The 17,107-nt window shown below is 43.6% G+C and overlaps 1 protein-coding gene across 4 annotated transcripts in view; it reads left to right on the top strand.

Moving 5' to 3' along the window:
• Positions 1-12,385, top strand: part of HIBCH (3-hydroxyisobutyryl-CoA hydrolase) — a 962,330-nt gene extending 949,945 nt beyond the window's left edge. For all 4 annotated transcript variants that reach the window (XM_077275660.1, XM_077275661.1, XM_077275658.1 and 1 more), the window contains one exon: positions 12,242-12,385. In XM_077275660.1, coding sequence (XP_077131775.1) covers positions 12,242-12,357 — 116 coding nt within the window. In that variant the 3' untranslated portion in view covers positions 12,358-12,385. The remainder of the gene's footprint in view (positions 1-12,241) is intronic.
• Positions 12,386-17,107: the final 4,722 nt, after the last annotated feature.

Genomic DNA, 17,107 nt, shown 5'->3' with positions numbered 1-17,107 from the left:
CGTACCGTCGTAGCGATCAAAATGGTACTGTGTGACGGTACCCTAACACAAGAAGGTGCGGCTCTAGCTACAGGGTCCAGATGAGCTGATATGTATGCCACCGGTCTCTGTTTGTTTCCATGTTTTTGTGTGAGCACCCCTGTAGCATGTGAGGATATCTCAGCTGCCATCAATTGAAAAGGTTTAGTGTAGTCTGGGAGTCCCAAAGCCGGAGCTGATACCAGTGCTGTTTTCAAAGAGGAAAATGACTGTTTAGCCTCTTCACTGAGTGAATATGGTGTGTTGGCAATACAGTCATATAAAGGCTGCATGAGTTGACTTGCATGTATGATCCACTGTCTACAGTGTGAAACAATACCTAGGAAAGCACGCAGCTGTTTGTGATTCCTGGGTTCAAGCATGTTACGTATGGCTTCCGTACGTTGAGGTGTGAGGTGTCTGATGCCCTGTGATATGCAGTGACCTAAAAACACGACTGTTTGTTGACAAGCCTGGAGTTTCTGTCTATTTACTTTACAGCCTTCTTGCGCTAGGAAAATTAAGAAATTAACAGTTGAGGTAACTGCCGTCTGCTCATCAGGGCAACAAATAAGTAAATCATCTACATACTGTAGAATGACTACTCCTGGTTCTGGGATGAAATTTTTTAGCACGGTCTGCATTGCTTCAGAGTACAAAGTTGGTGAGTGTACCATACCTTGTGGCAATCTTGTCCATGCTAATTGTTTACCCTTGAATGTAAAGGCAAACAAATGCCAACAGTTCTTATGTAGTGGCACAGAAAAAAATGCGTTTGATAAGTCAATTACCGTAAAATATGCAGCAGTGCTGGGAATTTGAGACAGTAAGGTATGAGGATTCGGTACCACAGGGGTGACCGGTGCCAAAACCTTATTGATTTCCCGTAAGTCGTGCACCATGCGATATTTCACCATAGTTTCTTTGGAGGACACTTTCTTTTTAACAGGATATAAGGGTGTATTGGTGGGTGACCTGATTTCTACCAAAACACCTTGTAACACATAATCCTGAATTTGTTGAGAAATCGCCTGTTCTTGCTGGGCGCTGTTGGGTTATTGCCTGAGCTGAGGTAAAATGGTTCCCGGGGCAGTTTCTAACAGTATAGGAGCTACTGATAAAAATCCTACATCAGTGTCTCCTTTTGCCCATAGGCTGTCAGGAACCTGAGACAAGTCAATTTTTGCTTGTTGAGTGTAAATTTCAGGAAAATCCTCCATTGCCTGTATTCTAACATATGGTTCCAGAGTTTCTGCATCTTCAGGGATGGTCAGCATAACTGTGCCATCTTCTCTAAAATGGATGTTTGCATGCATTTTACTTAAGACATCAGTACCCAACAAGCAGGTAGGTGCACCTTTAGCAAATAAAAATTTGGATACAAAAGTTTTAGGGCCAAAGCTCACATTTAAAGGTTTTGTAAAGGGCAACGCCTGAATTTTACCATCATACCCTTCTGCATATGTAACCTTTGAGGATATATTGTCAGGATATGGTAAAAAGTCCTGATTTAAAATGGAGGATGTTGCTCCCGTATCTATCAGAAAAGGTACATTTTTACCCTCAACCTCAACTTGTATTATTGGTCTTCTAGAAGGAAGAGAGACCTGCATAACTTTCAGTCATTCTGAGCTGTCTGTTTGATCAGGCACTGGGTTATTTATCCTATTTTTGGGTACAAAGGTTCCTGAATCTATATCTGCTTTTCTCTTCCTACATTCCCTTTGGAAATGTCCTGGCTTCTTACAGTAATGACAAGTAAACTTTTGATTAGCAGAGCCAGTATTAGCCTGTGCAATTCTTACTGGCTTAGAATTTTCTCTTAAGTCCATTTCTGTCCCTACAGCTTTCTGTCTAGCCAGGTGTGGGTCTTCCAAGGTTCTCCAATCAGGGGTTGCGGCCTTAAGCTTTTCCTTCACTTTTGGAGACAATCCATCTATAAAGGTTTTTGTAACTAACCTCATCATTCCTGGAGCGGTTAGATCCATGCCTTCATCTCTGAAATTATTTTCTACACTTAGATAATATTCGTCTACTGATTGTCCAGATTTCTGAGCCACCACTCCCGTTGTTCCTCTCTGCCTCTGTCTCTCCCTCATGAAAACCATTAAGTGATCTACAAATTGCGTACCTGATTCTATCGTTTGTAAGGCACCATCTCCTGCCTGGGGCCTATGTACCTGTAGATTTGCTAATAGCTCCTGGAAGAGTCCAGGAGTCATTTTCATTCTACATAATTCTTCTCCATCTGCCCAAACTCCAGCGTGAGTCTGCATAATTTGCTGTATATATTGTGCAAATCTAACTGGACACTGGGTGGGATCTGGTGCGTTATGCAAGAGAGACATGCCTTCAGCGGGGGACCAAGGGAAATATTGTCGAGTTTGGTGGTATCTAGTTCCCATTACTCCGTCAGCACCAGGTTCCCTAAAGGGTCTTGGTACTACCCTAACAGGGGCAAGTACAGCGCCATGTCTAGGTGTACCACAGGCTAGGCAATCATTTCTCCAGTCTGGATTTTGTTGTCCACAGTGCGGACATACCCATCCTCCTGGTCCGGCTAAACTTTGAGCTGGTGTTTGGAGAAAAGATGGGGCATGTGGGTTAAGGTATGGGGGTGGGGTATTTTTAGATTCCACATTTTGTTTTTCTCCACAGCCTGCGGGTCTAATACACCACTTTTTACTCTGTTGATTATATATCCATCCCTCATTTTCTGCTACCCTAGAGACATCAATCAATGCTTGGATCTGATCTATCCATTTCTTGTCTCTGATTATGCCTTTTTTTCTTTCCTGAATTCCTTCCCATAGTTTTCTACTAAAAGCTTCTGCCCTAGTAACTCCAAACTTACTAAAAATCTTTCTCAGCCCCTTAGTGGCATCTTCACCACTTCTCTCCTTTATGATAGTATAGATATCTAATTCTTCTGGTTCCGACTTTGTTTGCTTATTCCCCATTTTCTTATCCTGAGCTTTCTTGCCCTAGGTGGCGTTTGGGTATGAGAATACCTCGTTACCTTCTTCCTAAGGAGCTAGGATGTCTTTTCTTGCCCTAGGTGGCGTTTGGGTATGAGAATACCTCGTTACCTTCTTCCTAAGGAGCTAGGATGTTTAAACTGTGTTGATGTAAGAAAATCCTGATTCCTACACCTATAGCAAACAACACAAATGCAACCAGACAGAAAAAGAAAAAGAACATACAACGTATCTTGTCCCAGGCTAATTTATCTGTCCTGGGCTCATACTATCATACACAACGTATTCTTGTCCCAGGCTAATTTATCTGTCCTGGGCTCATACTATCATACACTTATCCGTCACCAGGTTTTTGTCAAAGACAGGGTCAGAGATTGAACCATAGGCGCGGAGGTCTCCCCGAAAGGACGCAACCACGTTGCCCAGTGAGACAGTCACTTCTTCTGTTTCAACACCCTGGGCGGCTTATAGGGCTATTCCTAACTTCCACACACCTTTTATTCACATTCACTCTCATTCAATGCCGTACTCCGTGAGGTGATCAATTCCTAAATAGTTCAAGAACCCGAGCTATAGGTATCCTCCTCTACTAGAACTACCCGCTAAAGAACACGACACAGAAAATCTTACGGACAGTGCAGGGCAGATATAAGAGATCTAACAGTGTCTCTTACCTGGCCAGGTTTTTGTTCATCTGCCGTCCATTATCCCAGATTCTCTTTTCGTTCGTATTCTGCCGGTGTTCTTGAAGGAATACACAGACCTCGGGTCCCCGTTCAGGCGCCAGGAAATGTCAGGATCACATTCAGTCGGAGCAGCCTTTGGAAGTGGGGAATCACCAGAAATAATACACAAGACACGTCTTGTATAGTGTATCACTGGGAAGTCTCTGAAGCACGCCTGCCTTCAAGGTGCTATCCCTTCTTTATATAGTTGTATCGGTAGGTTCAGTGGTTATACAAGTTTTGCATGTTTAAACAAAGAGACAAAACAGGAAAGAAAGAAAAAAAACAGTTTCGTGGGCGGCAGTTTCACAACAAACAGTACAAAGGCAATTCCACAGACAAGAAAAACAGGATTTCATACTATAGCTAAAATGTCCTTGAATGGACAGGTCAATATTTATCACAAATTCTTTTTAAAATGGTTCATTGAGGTAACCATTTTTGTTCTGCTCTTCACACTTAAGGCCCCGTCTCACTTAGCGATTTACCAACGATCACGACCAGCGATATGACCTGGCCGCGATCGTTGGTAAGTCGCTGTGTGGTCGCTGGGGAGCTGTCACACAGACCGCTCTCCCCAGCGACCAACGATCAGGGGAACGACTTCGGCATCGTTGAAACTGTCTTCAACGATGCCGAAGTCCCCCTGCAGCACCCGGGTAACCAGGGTAAACATCGGGTTACTAAGCGCAGGGCCGCGCTTAGTAACCCGATGTTTACCCTGGTTACCAAAAAAAACAAACAGTACATACTCGCCTTTCGGTGTCCAGGTCCCTTGCCGTCTGCTTCCTGCTCTGACTGAGCCGCCGTACAGCGAGAGCAGAGCGCAGCGGTGACGTCACTGCTGCGCTCTCACTTCTCACTGTACGGCCGGCAGTCAGTGAGAGCAGGAAGCAGACGGCAAGGGACCTGACGGACATCAGAAGGCGAGTATGTACTGTTTGTTTTTTTTTACATTTACGCTGGTAACCAGGGTAAACATCGGGTTACTAAGCGCGGCCCTGCGCTTAGTAACCCGATGTTTACCCTGGTTACCAGTGAAGACATCGCTGGATCGGTGTCACACACACCGATTCAGCAATGTCAGCGGGGCCTCAACGACCAAAAAAAGGTCCAGGCCATTCCGACACGACCAGCGATCTCGCAGCAGGGGCCTGATCGCTGGTACGTGTCACACATAGCGAGATCGCTATGGAGGTCGCTGTTGCGTCACAAAACTAGTGACTCAGCAGCGATCTCGCTAGCGATCTCGCTATGTGAGACGGGGCCTTAACTTGTTTTTCTTATCTTTCAGGTCACATCGGGAGCTTATCTACAGCATTACAGAATGCTGTAGATAAGGCCCTGATGGAGGTGGCCACAGTTTATAGACCCAAAATTAGGTGACAGATTCCCTTTAGGAATAATGGATCCTTCCTTTTAAACATGATATAGCTATTTTGTTTACCTTGTTTCTATATTAACCACATACTCAAATAGTGTTACATACCAGTAATGTGCAAACATTAGTAGAAGCTAGTTGAAGCGTATCATATGCAAAACAACCATAGTCTCTCAGCTCCAGCTCCCTCCCCTGAAATTCCCCATGCTTATGTCTTTTTAATGAAGATGGAATAAGGAAAGTGTTTATAGAAGTATTGATGCGTGCAGTCTTGGTGTTAGGATTTGAACCTGTGACTCTGTTTGTTAGTCTGTTCCTTTGCTTGAGGAACTATTTGGAACTTGCTTGACTTCTGTCTGAAACCATATGAACTTCGTCTGGATAGAGATCATCACCTCCCTGTTGATTTGTCCCCGCCCTGACTGAGCTTGATTGGACCTGCTATATATACCTGGCCCTGTGAAGCTTCCTGTTGCTGAGTATTTTGTGGGCTCAGTCTAACTGAGTGAAGCAATCTCTGAGCTCCTGGTTGGAAGGTGTCTTGTTGGCATCTCTATGCTTCTTACTGATATTCTGCTGCTTCTACCCTGAACGCCTGCTCATACGGACTTTGTGCACGTGTGTAATACAGGCCGGCCCTTGCTTGGGCTGGTGCCTGCATCTGCGGATATATTGGACTACCACTGCCATATATTGCATCTCCAGAGGTCTTTCCACGGTCCGGTCTCTTGTATACATCTGCTTTGGCCACTGACCTTCAGTCCTGTATCGCCAGTAACGTGACAGGATACTCAGCCTGAAAATGGAGGACGCTGGGGCAGAAACTATGGAGACATGTGTCAGAAAACTGCAGGGTGCAATGTCCAATCTGCACGCCGAACAGATGAATGGAAAAGCACGGATGGACGCATTTATTATACAAAGCGACCATAATGTCCAGAATCTCCAACAAACTATCCAAGATCTGCAGAATATGGTACAGGTGTTGAGTGCCTGAATTACACAGCTAGAAGGACAAGCTTCCATCTCAGCATCTGACAGACCCCCCAAATTGCCACCGTTTCTTTTTGGGGGTGATCGAGATAAATTTCGTGGATTTTTGAACCAATGCCATCTGTTCTTCGATACACATCCTAATCAGTTCCCGACTGATAGGTCAAAGGTGTTATGCATCATTATGCTGTTAACCCACAAAGCGATCTCGTGGGCTAATTAATCCTCTGATTGAGACTCGGGAAGCACGTTTAGACAATTTGAATGAGTTCATCCGGGCGATGCAGCAGATGTTTGATGACCCAAATCGTGCAGCTACAGCTGAATCAACGTTACTGGCATTACGAAAAGGCAAACGTCCAGTCGCAGAATATGCTATGGAGTATAGGAGGTGGGCCCCTCGACACTGAATGGAATCATGCAGCAAAAGTAACCTTCTTTAAAAGAGTGCTTTCTAGTGCAGTAAAGGACGAACTTGCCCGTGGAGAGACCCCTTCAGATTTAGATGATTTCTTCAAACATTGGATACGGATTGATACCCGTCTGTCTGAACGACGACAAGAGAAGTGGACTTCCATGAATCGCTCAACTAACTCATATAATCCTCCCCTGCCATCGGTCATCAAAGAAGTGCCTAGCCGGAATTCCCGGGATACAGAATCAGAGCCGATGCAAGTAGATGCGATCCAGAGACGAGCGAGTGCAGAACGAAGAGAACAAAGATTTAAAGAGAATCTATGTTTGTACTGCGGGGAAGCAGGACATTTTCTCATTAACTCTATAATTATATATATAAGGGGCGCACCCCTGTATAGGTCATGAAAACAGGGTGCAAAAACCTGGTCTGTAATGAATAATAGAACCACAAGAGAGAAAACACTGAACCAATAATGGTATGCACACCCATAGAATTTACAAAAAATATCAAACTTTAATTGTACCTCAAAAAAGACAAACACATAATAAAACCACTTAAAACAAGGCCTGAATACAGGACCAAATGACCATCACCCCTATATATAACACTGGTCAACAGCATTTTTGGTGCCAAAGATATTTCATCGAATTTAGGGTATTTTTGGGGTGCTGATTCTGAATATGTCATCAGTTTTGCCAGATTGGCTCAAGTTTTTGAGATTTTTGGTATCTTATTTATAGCACTTGTTGGTAAATGCGACGCATCATCTCATTAATTTCTTTGGATTAGTACTTGAACTGAGCAGTTCTCAATATAGTTTTGTGTTAATTAGTGTTCTAAAAGTTTGTTCATAGCTTGATTTTTGCACTAACTTTATGTTGTTGTCTGTTTTCCAGTGAAAAGCATGAACTCATCAAGAAGAAGTTGTCTTAACGATCCAGACTCATTCTGTTACATTTGTGGTGAATACACACTTCCAAAACATAGAAGAAACATAACAGACTTCGTAAAAAAAGTGTATTTTGCCTATTTTGGGGTTATGCTTGGGGACCAAGACAAGTTTTGGGCACCACACATAGTGTGCAAAGCATGTATCGAATTATTACGAAAATGGAGCAAAGGACAAAGAAAAAGCTTCAAATTTGGTGTTCCAATGGTGTGGAGAGAGCCAAAAAATCATCATGATGACTGTTATTTATGGTAAACACAGGTACAGGCACATCTTCACAATGAGGGACAGGCCTTCTTGCAGATTCCATGTTACTCCCATTTTCGTTTCTTATGCTTATTGAATCCTTGCACTTGCACTGCACAGAAATAACAGTCATCATGATGATTTTTTGGCTCTCTCCACACCATTGGAACACCAAATTTGAAGCTTTTTCTTTGTCCTTTGCTCCATTTTCGTAATAATTCGATACATGCTTTGCACACTATGTGTGGTGCCCAAAACTTGTCTTGGTCCCCAAGCATAACCCCAAAATAGGCAAAATCCCCTTTTTTACGAAGTCTGTTATGTTTCTTCTATGTTTTGGCAGTGTGTATTCACCACAAATGTAACAGACTGAGTCTGGATCGTTAAGACAACTTCTTCTTGATGAGTTCATGCTTTTCACTGGAAAACAGACAACAACATAAAGTTAGTGCAAAAATCAAGCTATGAACAAACTTTTAGAACACTAATTAACACAAAACTATATTGAGAACTGCTCAGTTCAAGTACTAATCCAAAGAAATTAATGAGATGATGCGTCGCATTTACCAACAAGTGCTATAAATAAGATACCAAAAATGTCAAAAACTTGAGCCAATCTGGCAAAACTGATAGCATATTCAGAATCAGCACCCCAAAAATACCCCAAATTCATTAAAATATTTTGGACACCAGAAAAAAATTTTTTTTTTGTTGACCTGTGTAATCTATATGGAACAGCATAATTAACATATAAAGTGCTTGATCAAATAACAATAATGTACCAATATACAGTGTCTCCTATCCATAGTTACAATAACCCCAATAACAGAATGATATACAGGCTTAATATTACAAATATAAGAAAAGAACCAAAATAATAACACACATTAACCTGTAGTCATATGTATATGTTGATATAACCCCATATAATAGATATAGTAAACTGCAGTATTATCTTAGCATGCTCAATACCCCAACAATAATGGTACCAATAGTTCTCTCATGATATTGACTTGGGCTATACGCCCAAAGTCCCAACCAAGTGTGAACCGAGCCTGCAAACAATAATCTGTGGAATATGCTGCAAGGTAAAAAGCAATAGATTCACAAGCTCAAAGCAAAGCATGGGAAAGGAATTTCTAAAGAAAATTGCCAAGGGCAAGGCACCGGTGCTAAGGAATCATATACCATGGGTAGAGATGCTTAGAGAAGATAGGAGACACGCCAAGGGGTGAGGTAAGAGCCCCACGCGTATCGCTGTATGCACAGGACTTCCCCTGACGAAGCTGTGCCTACAGGTGTCTTGCTGGAATCTCTCTGCTTCTTACTGATATTCTGCTGCTGCTACCCTGAACTCCTGCTGCTCATACGGACTTTGTGCCCGTGTGTAATACAGGCCGGCCCTTGCTCGGGCTGGTGTCTGCATCTACGGATATATTAGACTACCATTGCCATATATTGCATCTCCAGAGGTCTTTCCACGGTCCGGTCACTTGTATACATCTGCTTCGGCCACTGACCTTCAGTCCTGTATCGCCAGTAACATGACACTTGGCTTCTTACTTTTCAAATGATGCATCGAGGGGATCACAGGAGCCGCTCTGGTCCAGGTGGTATATTATTTTCTGCACCAGACTGCAACAATTAAGGGGGGCTTGTCCAGCAGTCCCTTTTTAGGTTACGTTCTCACCATGAGCTTTTGGTGAGTTTTTGATGATGCAGATATTCTGTATATTTTTGCACCTATTGAGTAAATTAGGTTACTTGTGTTTATTCATTGCGTTTTTTACGTGCATTTTTAGTGCGTATTTGATGCTTTGTATTTTGTCTCTTATTGATACAAAAAAATGCAGCTTTGTTTAAAACAAGATATATTTCCTTGTATTTGGCTGTGCAAGAACTTTATTGATAGAGTTGTGTTCGGATTACATGCTCTCTTGATTAGTGTCCGCTGCAGAAACACGCTAAAAACTCATATGCAGTTTTATTTGCTGCATATAATACAATTCTGTGGAAAAAATCTACACATAAATCTGTGTATTGCAAAAGAAATTGTCATTTTGCGAATGTGAAACATGCTCCACAGGTCAGTTTACGCTGAGTTAAAAAAAAGCACAATGGGAATGCTATTTCTATATATCCCATCCATTTTGCTGAAATGGTTATATGCTTAAGTTTTTGACGCAGCGAAAATATTCAGATTCAGAAACTCAGCAAAAACTCATCATGGGCACACAGCCTTAAGTACAGTAATGCGGCAGAGTTAAAGCAAAATTAAACCAAGCAACCCATTTTTGGATTCTCGGAGACTATTGTAAAAAGTCCAAGGTGACATACTTCAAGTTGCAACCCATGATCAGGGCTGGACTGGCCATCTGGCAATTCTGGCAAATGCCAGAAGGGCCTGTTTGGTCATGGGCTGCCTTGTCTGCTACATTGTTAACAGAATCGTTATTCTCAAGATACCCATACGGTTAAGAGTTGTGATGGAGCACAAAGTTGCTGACTCTGTCACTTACCCCAGCAGGCCACAGGTATCATTAGAAATATTGGTCTTGTATTAAAGGTACCATCACATTAAGCGACGCTGCAGCGATATAGGCAACGATGCCGATCGCTGCAGAGTCGCTGTTTCGTCGCTGTGTGGTCGCTGGAGAGCTGTCACACAGACAGCTCTCCAGCGACCAACGATGCCGAAGTTCCCTGGTAACCAGGGTAAACATCGGGTTACTAAGCGCAGGGCCGCGCTTAGTAACCCGATGTTTACCCTGGTTACCATTGTAAATGTAAAAGAAAACAAACAGTACATACTTACATTCCGGTGTCTGTCCCCCGGCCTCAGCTTCCCTGCACTGTCTCAGTGCCGGCCGGCCGTAAAGCAGAGCGGTGACGTCACCGCTGTGCTTTACGGCCGGCCGGCGCTCACAGTCAGTGCTGGAAGCTGACGGCGAGGGGACAGACACCGGAATGTAAGTATGTACTGTTTGTTTTTTTTTACATTTACAATGGTAACCAGGGTAAACATCGGGTTACTAAGCGCGGCCCTGCGCTTAGTAACCCGATGTTTACCCTTGTTACCAGTGAAGACATCGCTGAACCGATCCAGCGATGTCAGCGGGTGATCCAGCGACGAAATAAGGTGCTGGCCTTCTAGCTCCGACCAACGATGTCACAGCAGGATCCTGATCGCTGCTGCGTGTCAAACACAACGATATCGCTATCCAGGACGCTGCAACGTCACGGATCGCTAGCGATATCGTTGTTAAGTCGCTCAGTGTGAAGGTACCTTAAGTCTTGCTTTCCTCCATCCAGGGTAATATATCCCATCTGGTTCATGGGGACGGGGACAACATGGGCCTGTGTGATTTCAAATGACAGGACTGAATTTCAGCCCCAGTCCGTACCTGCCCATGATAGTCATATTTCAGCATGGCTTTCATCTTGTATAAATACCGCTTGAGGAGCAGCATCGTAAACAAACATACCTTGTCTCTAAGCCCTGAATCAGGGCACTAAGAAAAGAAAAAAAAGTTAAGACTGAGCAGAATGGGCTTTTCTTTTTAGTCTCTGTGCCCTGTTGTAAAGCTCTCAGACTGAATCAGCAGATGGGTTTATAAGTGAGTTCGGAACAAGATTGAAGCTGGAGGCAAAACGTTTGCTCTGCTAAGTCAGCCAAGCAGAAGTTTCAATTGTTTTCTTTCTACAGCCCTGCTTCGGAATTGAGTGAACATATAAATTATGTTTGTTCAAGATGCTGCCCCATTGACAGTCGAGATATATGTCTCAAGTGAGACATGCAACTAGCATGGGTTGCTGCTTTGTATATGTGATGGTTGCTAGTTTTAGAACATTCTTGGGGAACCCCCTTAAGGCAAAATAAGCAGCTTTACATTTTTTTGTTTCCTGATCTTTTTAGAACATTAAACTAAGTGCAAAAATGGGTTAATTATGTTGTTAAACTAGAGATTTACAAAAGCTAGAAATATAACTGTGCAGACTGTATTCACCTTTCTTGAGTACTGATTCCTCATCTGAGCTTTACCAACAGTGAGAGGGTGCTTCACTGGTGAGGCCTGCCCCACAGTTTGAGAAGCACTTCTCTAATGGCTATGTTCTTATTTGCACCTAATTTGTTTTCATTATTTGATTACGTTCTAATTGCAAATGTAAGGTATTTTATATCTGGTTCTAATTAAATATTTAATGTTATTTTGCTGCTGTTAAGCCTGTGCAACTGCTTTACATAGCGTATATACGTTATCCCTGTACTGCTCCTTTTATAGTGAATGAAGGATCTCTTCTTTCTTGACACTATAAGGTAAAATTCCCTCCTCCCTGCAGACTCTGCTGTGTATTTTCCTCCTCTCCAAACACATCTTTCTTCCTCCTCTTACAGATTACCTTGTATGTGTCTTCCTCTTTATCCAGATTTTTCTTTATATTGTTTATGATTTCATGCTGGAATTTGACAAAACATTTACTCTGATTTTAATAGTAACTAAGTAATTTATCATTTAATTTTGTGTTTTACAGTCCTGCTTGACAAAGATCAGAATCCAAAGTGGAAGCCAGAGCAATTAAAAGACGTGACTGATGAATACCTAGACAGCTGTTTTGCATCCCTTGGCAAAAATGACCTGATCTTATAATGTAAATAAAGCAATACATGTGTTTAAATGAATGTGTTACTGTTAAATTTTGATAGCTCTATGAAATGCAAATATAAGGAGTAGTGATGAGTGATCACTAAAATGCTTGATTGCTCGGGTCGAGCAAATTGGAATACTTGGGTACTCGGACAGAACAATGAGCCCAATGTAAGTCTGTGGGAGACCCGAGCATTTTTACGGCGATCACCTCCGGGGGTCCTTTTAAGGTCTAACAATGTCTGAAAATAATGGAAACACTTCTCAAATGACATGGGAACATCATGGCAAATGTCCCTGGAAGCATTTCTGACTCCTAGGCCACAGCTGTAAACAATGTTGTCAAGAGTTTCAAGCCATTTTTACAGTGTATCAAAAAACATACAAAAACGAAACCAAACTGGATTTTGCTGGGAAATATGTTATGGTACATCCTTTCCAGGGTAAGGACTTGTATATAAGGCTAAATAATTATCCCCAGACCAAAATGTTCCTCCACCACTTGGGCTATGTTCACACACAGCGTTTTTGATGCGTTTGCATTTTTCAACTTTAACATTGCTTTCAACCAATACAAATGCATTCTCTAGGAAATGTCATTGTAACATTTATCAACCCTAGCTGGCCATGTGTGACACATAAGCAGACACATTTTGTTTCATTTATGAAAGAGGGACTCTTAAAGTCACAAAGCCTATTTTTAGAGGGGCATCAGGCGGCATTAATATTCTTAAAGGGCCATTATTAAACAGTGGGTCTCCTATGCTGTTATTGTCTTTGCAGTGAGTGGCTGGGCTGCCAATAATTACAAAGCACCCCAATACCCCTTTCACGAGAGGTACAGGAGGGCTTCCTGAAAAAATGTTGCATTAACTGCAAGGCCTGCCCTGCTACCAAGTCATATGCACCCCAATAAGCCTTTGAACCCAGGTACTGGATGGCCACAGGAAAACCCACTTCACATTATTCATTTTGTACTCCCATACTGTTTTCTTATGCATTGACTGCAAGGCCTGCCCTGCTACCAAGTCATATGCACCCCAATTAGCCTTTGAAACCACATACTGGATGACCACAGGAAAATCCACTTCACATTATTCATTTTGTACTCCCATACTGTTTTCTTATGTATTGACTGCAAGGCCTGCCCTGCTACCAAGTCATATGCACCCCAATAAGCCTTTGAAACCACATACTGGATGGCCACAGGAAAATCCACTTCACATTATTCATTTTGTGCTCCCATACTGTTTTCTTATGCATTGACTGCAAGGCCTGCCCTGCTACCAAGTCATATGTACCCCAATAAGCCTTTCAACTCAGGTACTGGATGGCCACAGGAAAACCCACTTCACATTCTTCAGTTGGTCCTGCCATACTGTTTCCTTATGCATTGAATGCGAGGGCTGCCTTGACCCAAATTTGCATGCGCCCCAATCACCCCTTGGAAGAAATATGGAGGAGGGCCTCATAAAAAAAACTGTCCCCACAAAGGAGCTAGGCTCGTAATGCCCATACACTCAGTGTATGGGCTGACAAACATTTTCTCCTGGGGGGTACACATCAACATACTGTGTAAATATTTTTATTACGGGCATCACAAACACCCTTGCAAAAAACTAGAGTGGCTGTAACAGCACGGAACACGTTATCCCTGGTGATCTAGTGGCGGTGGATGATGAGATGTGGAGGAAGGCCTCATTAAAAAATAAGCCCAATTTAAAGGAGCGGGTCCCCTAGACTTGGAATGCCCATACACTAAGTGTATGGGCTGACAAACATTTCCCCTTGGGGGGGTACATTTTTTTTTAGGGGGATCATAGACACCCTTGCCAAAAAATTGACTGGCTGTAGCAGCATAGAACATGTTCACCCTGGTGTTCTAGTGGTGGTGGATGATGAGGATGAGGACAAGAAGGAGGAGAACACCAAATAGCCAGAATCAGGAAGCGTATACCCATGTGTGGGTGTGAAGAGGTGCATGGGAATGCACCTCCCAAAAAGACACTGTATTGGAGGTTATGTTTTGTTGTCATTTGGTGGTATAGAGAAGTCTGGCCCAGCCCTTGTTCATTTTTATAAGAGTCAGACTGTCTGAATTTACAGTTGACAGGCAAATGCGCTTATCTGTGATAATTCCACCAGCGGCACTAAAAACCCATTCTGACAAAACACTAGCAGCAAGGCAGGCCAGGACCTCCAAGGCTTAGAGACAGTTAATGCCACGTGTCCAGCTTGTATACCCAATAATTAAAAGGCACAGAGGAATCACGGAGGACGTTGGTACGGTCAGCAAGGTACTCCCTCAGCATCTTAGAAAACATTCCATTCTCTGTGACATTACCCCACGCCTCAGGGCCAGGGCGATGGGAGGGTCTGAGAAAACTGTCCCAGAACTTTGCCGGTGTTCCCCTGCCTCCTCTGGATTGGAGTTGTGTCTCTCTCGCCTGTACTCCTTGGTTGTCCAACGAACTGTTATGTCTGCCTCCAGTGTTTTGAGATGGGAATTTTTTTTACTAATTCTGCAAAAATGGCCCTCTGGTAATGCAGCATTTTAGTACACCTGTCTGCCTTTGGAAGAACAGATTGAAAGTTCTCCTTGTAGCGTGGGTCTAAAAGTGTCACTACCCAGTAATGGCTGAAAAAGAGAAGGGGCTGACAGCACTCACTCAAGGGGGCGCTCGCTCCACGTCCAGGGAACCATCCCGGAAACTCCAAACAGTCCAAAAGCAGATGAACAGCGCTCCAGCCGGGTGTAATGGTATCAAAAAAGGTAGTTTATTTCGCCATGAAGCAGCAACGTTTCGACCAGATACTGGTCTTTTTCATCTTGTTCATCTGCTTTTGGACTACCCAGTAATGGCTGTCACCCAAAACTTTTACAATACGAGGGTCATGGGAAAGGCAGCGTGACATAGTCAGCCATGCGTGCCAGACTGGTAACATGCAAACCTTCTGTGTCCTCGCCAACAAGACGACTGATCAAGGTGTCCTCCTCCTCCTCCCTGTCCATATGCCATCCATGCAGAACAGACGGTATGACAGTTGTGCTTGTAGTACCGTCTACAGCGCATGAAAGTATCTCCTGTTCTTCTTCCTCCTCCTCCTCCTCTTCTTCCTGATTGTCAAACAATCCACGTTGGGATGACATGAGGCTGAGTTGTATGTAATCACAATGTATGGATCCTTACTCCATGTCCTCCTGCTCTGCCTGCAATGCATCCTCTTTCATTGTGAGCAGAGAGCTTTTCAAAAAGCAGAGAAGCCGGATAGTGACCCTAATTATGGTGTCATCGCCACTCACCATCTTGGTGGGCTCCTCAAAGTTTTGGAGGATGTTACATATGTCTGACATCCATGTCCACTCCTGAGGTCTTATGTGTGGAGTCTGACCTGAATAACAACGGCCTTGTTGATGCTGGTATCCAACAACTGCTCTCTTCTGCTCACAAATCCTTTCCAACATGTGCAGTGTAGAGTTCCAACACGTGGGGACATCACACATGAGTCGGAGAGCGGGAAGCTGCAATCGCTGCTGAAGCACGGCAAGGGCGGCTGAAGCTGTAACTGACATTCTAAAATGGGCACACAGACGGCGTACTTTCACTAGCAGATCCAGCAGCTTCGGGTAGCTTTTTAGAAACCGTTGAACATTGAGGTTAAGCACATGGGCCAGGCATGGTACAAGTGAGTAGTAGTAAGAGCACCCACCTCTCGTCAAAACGCCCACTTCTGTTTTTTTTACAGGTGTCCCGCCCCTTTTCGACATCTTCTAACACTAAGCCCGCCCCACTTCCGGTCTTAACCCCTCCCCTCTCCTCCCCATTCGCCGCCCACTCTCCATCCCTCTGTGTGTCACTATGTGACGTCAGTTCCGTGCTCACCCTGGAAGCCACCCTGAGTGTGTCAATACCTATTACGTCAGTTCTGTCCCCGCCCCGGAAGCCGCCCTGTTCAGCCTCTTACGTCTCCCATGACCGCCCATTCGCCGCCCATCTTGTGGGCTTATGTGGCATTCCTTGATAGGTGGAGAGGCCAAGTCCCCCCCCACTTCCTGTCTAAACCTCTCCAGTGTGTAAGATTGGGTTTATGTGGTAGTTCTTGATAGGTGGAGAGGCCAAGTCCACCCCACTTCCTGTATAAACCTCTCCAGTGTGTAAGACTGGGCTTATGTGTCAGTTCTTGATAGGTGGAGAGGCCAAGTCCCCCCCACTTCCTATCTAAACCTCTCCAGTGTACGAAAAAATCATGTCTTGACATGTTTGTGTGAGAAGCCAGTCCCAGGATTCCAAGGGTTAATGACAGCTGGCTGTAGCGTTCATAGCCCTCCAGGGTGTGTAGGAAAACTTGTCAAGACATGTTTTGTGTGAGAAGGCAGTCTCAGGATCCTGCGACAGTTGTAGCTTTCATAATAATGAAGTAATAAAAACAGTGCTTAAAAAAAAAAAATACATTTATTGTAGCTTCACGTAAAGGTATACACAAATCAAGAAATGAAAAAGGTGTAAATAGATCTAAAAATACAGCGATATACAAACACGCCTATAGGTTACAATACAGTCATTTCAAAGCTAACATTTACAAAGTTAACCACGCGCCTGGCGACAGCGGCGAGATTCTCTGTTTCGGCAGCAAACGACCTCTAGTGTCCGGAGTTGAGGTAGAGAGTACTTGTGATATTTTTTTGAAGGGGCTTGATGGGGTGCTCAACATCGTTTTTAATTCATTCAGAGCGGTTCTGGTCGTATGGTGA

This window comes from Ranitomeya variabilis, chromosome 7, assembly GCF_051348905.1.
Source record: "Ranitomeya variabilis isolate aRanVar5 chromosome 7, aRanVar5.hap1, whole genome shotgun sequence".
NCBI lineage: Eukaryota > Metazoa > Chordata > Amphibia > Anura > Dendrobatidae > Ranitomeya > Ranitomeya variabilis.
The sequence above is the reverse complement of the archived record's forward strand: the minus strand, read 5'-3'. Positions and strand labels throughout refer to the sequence as shown.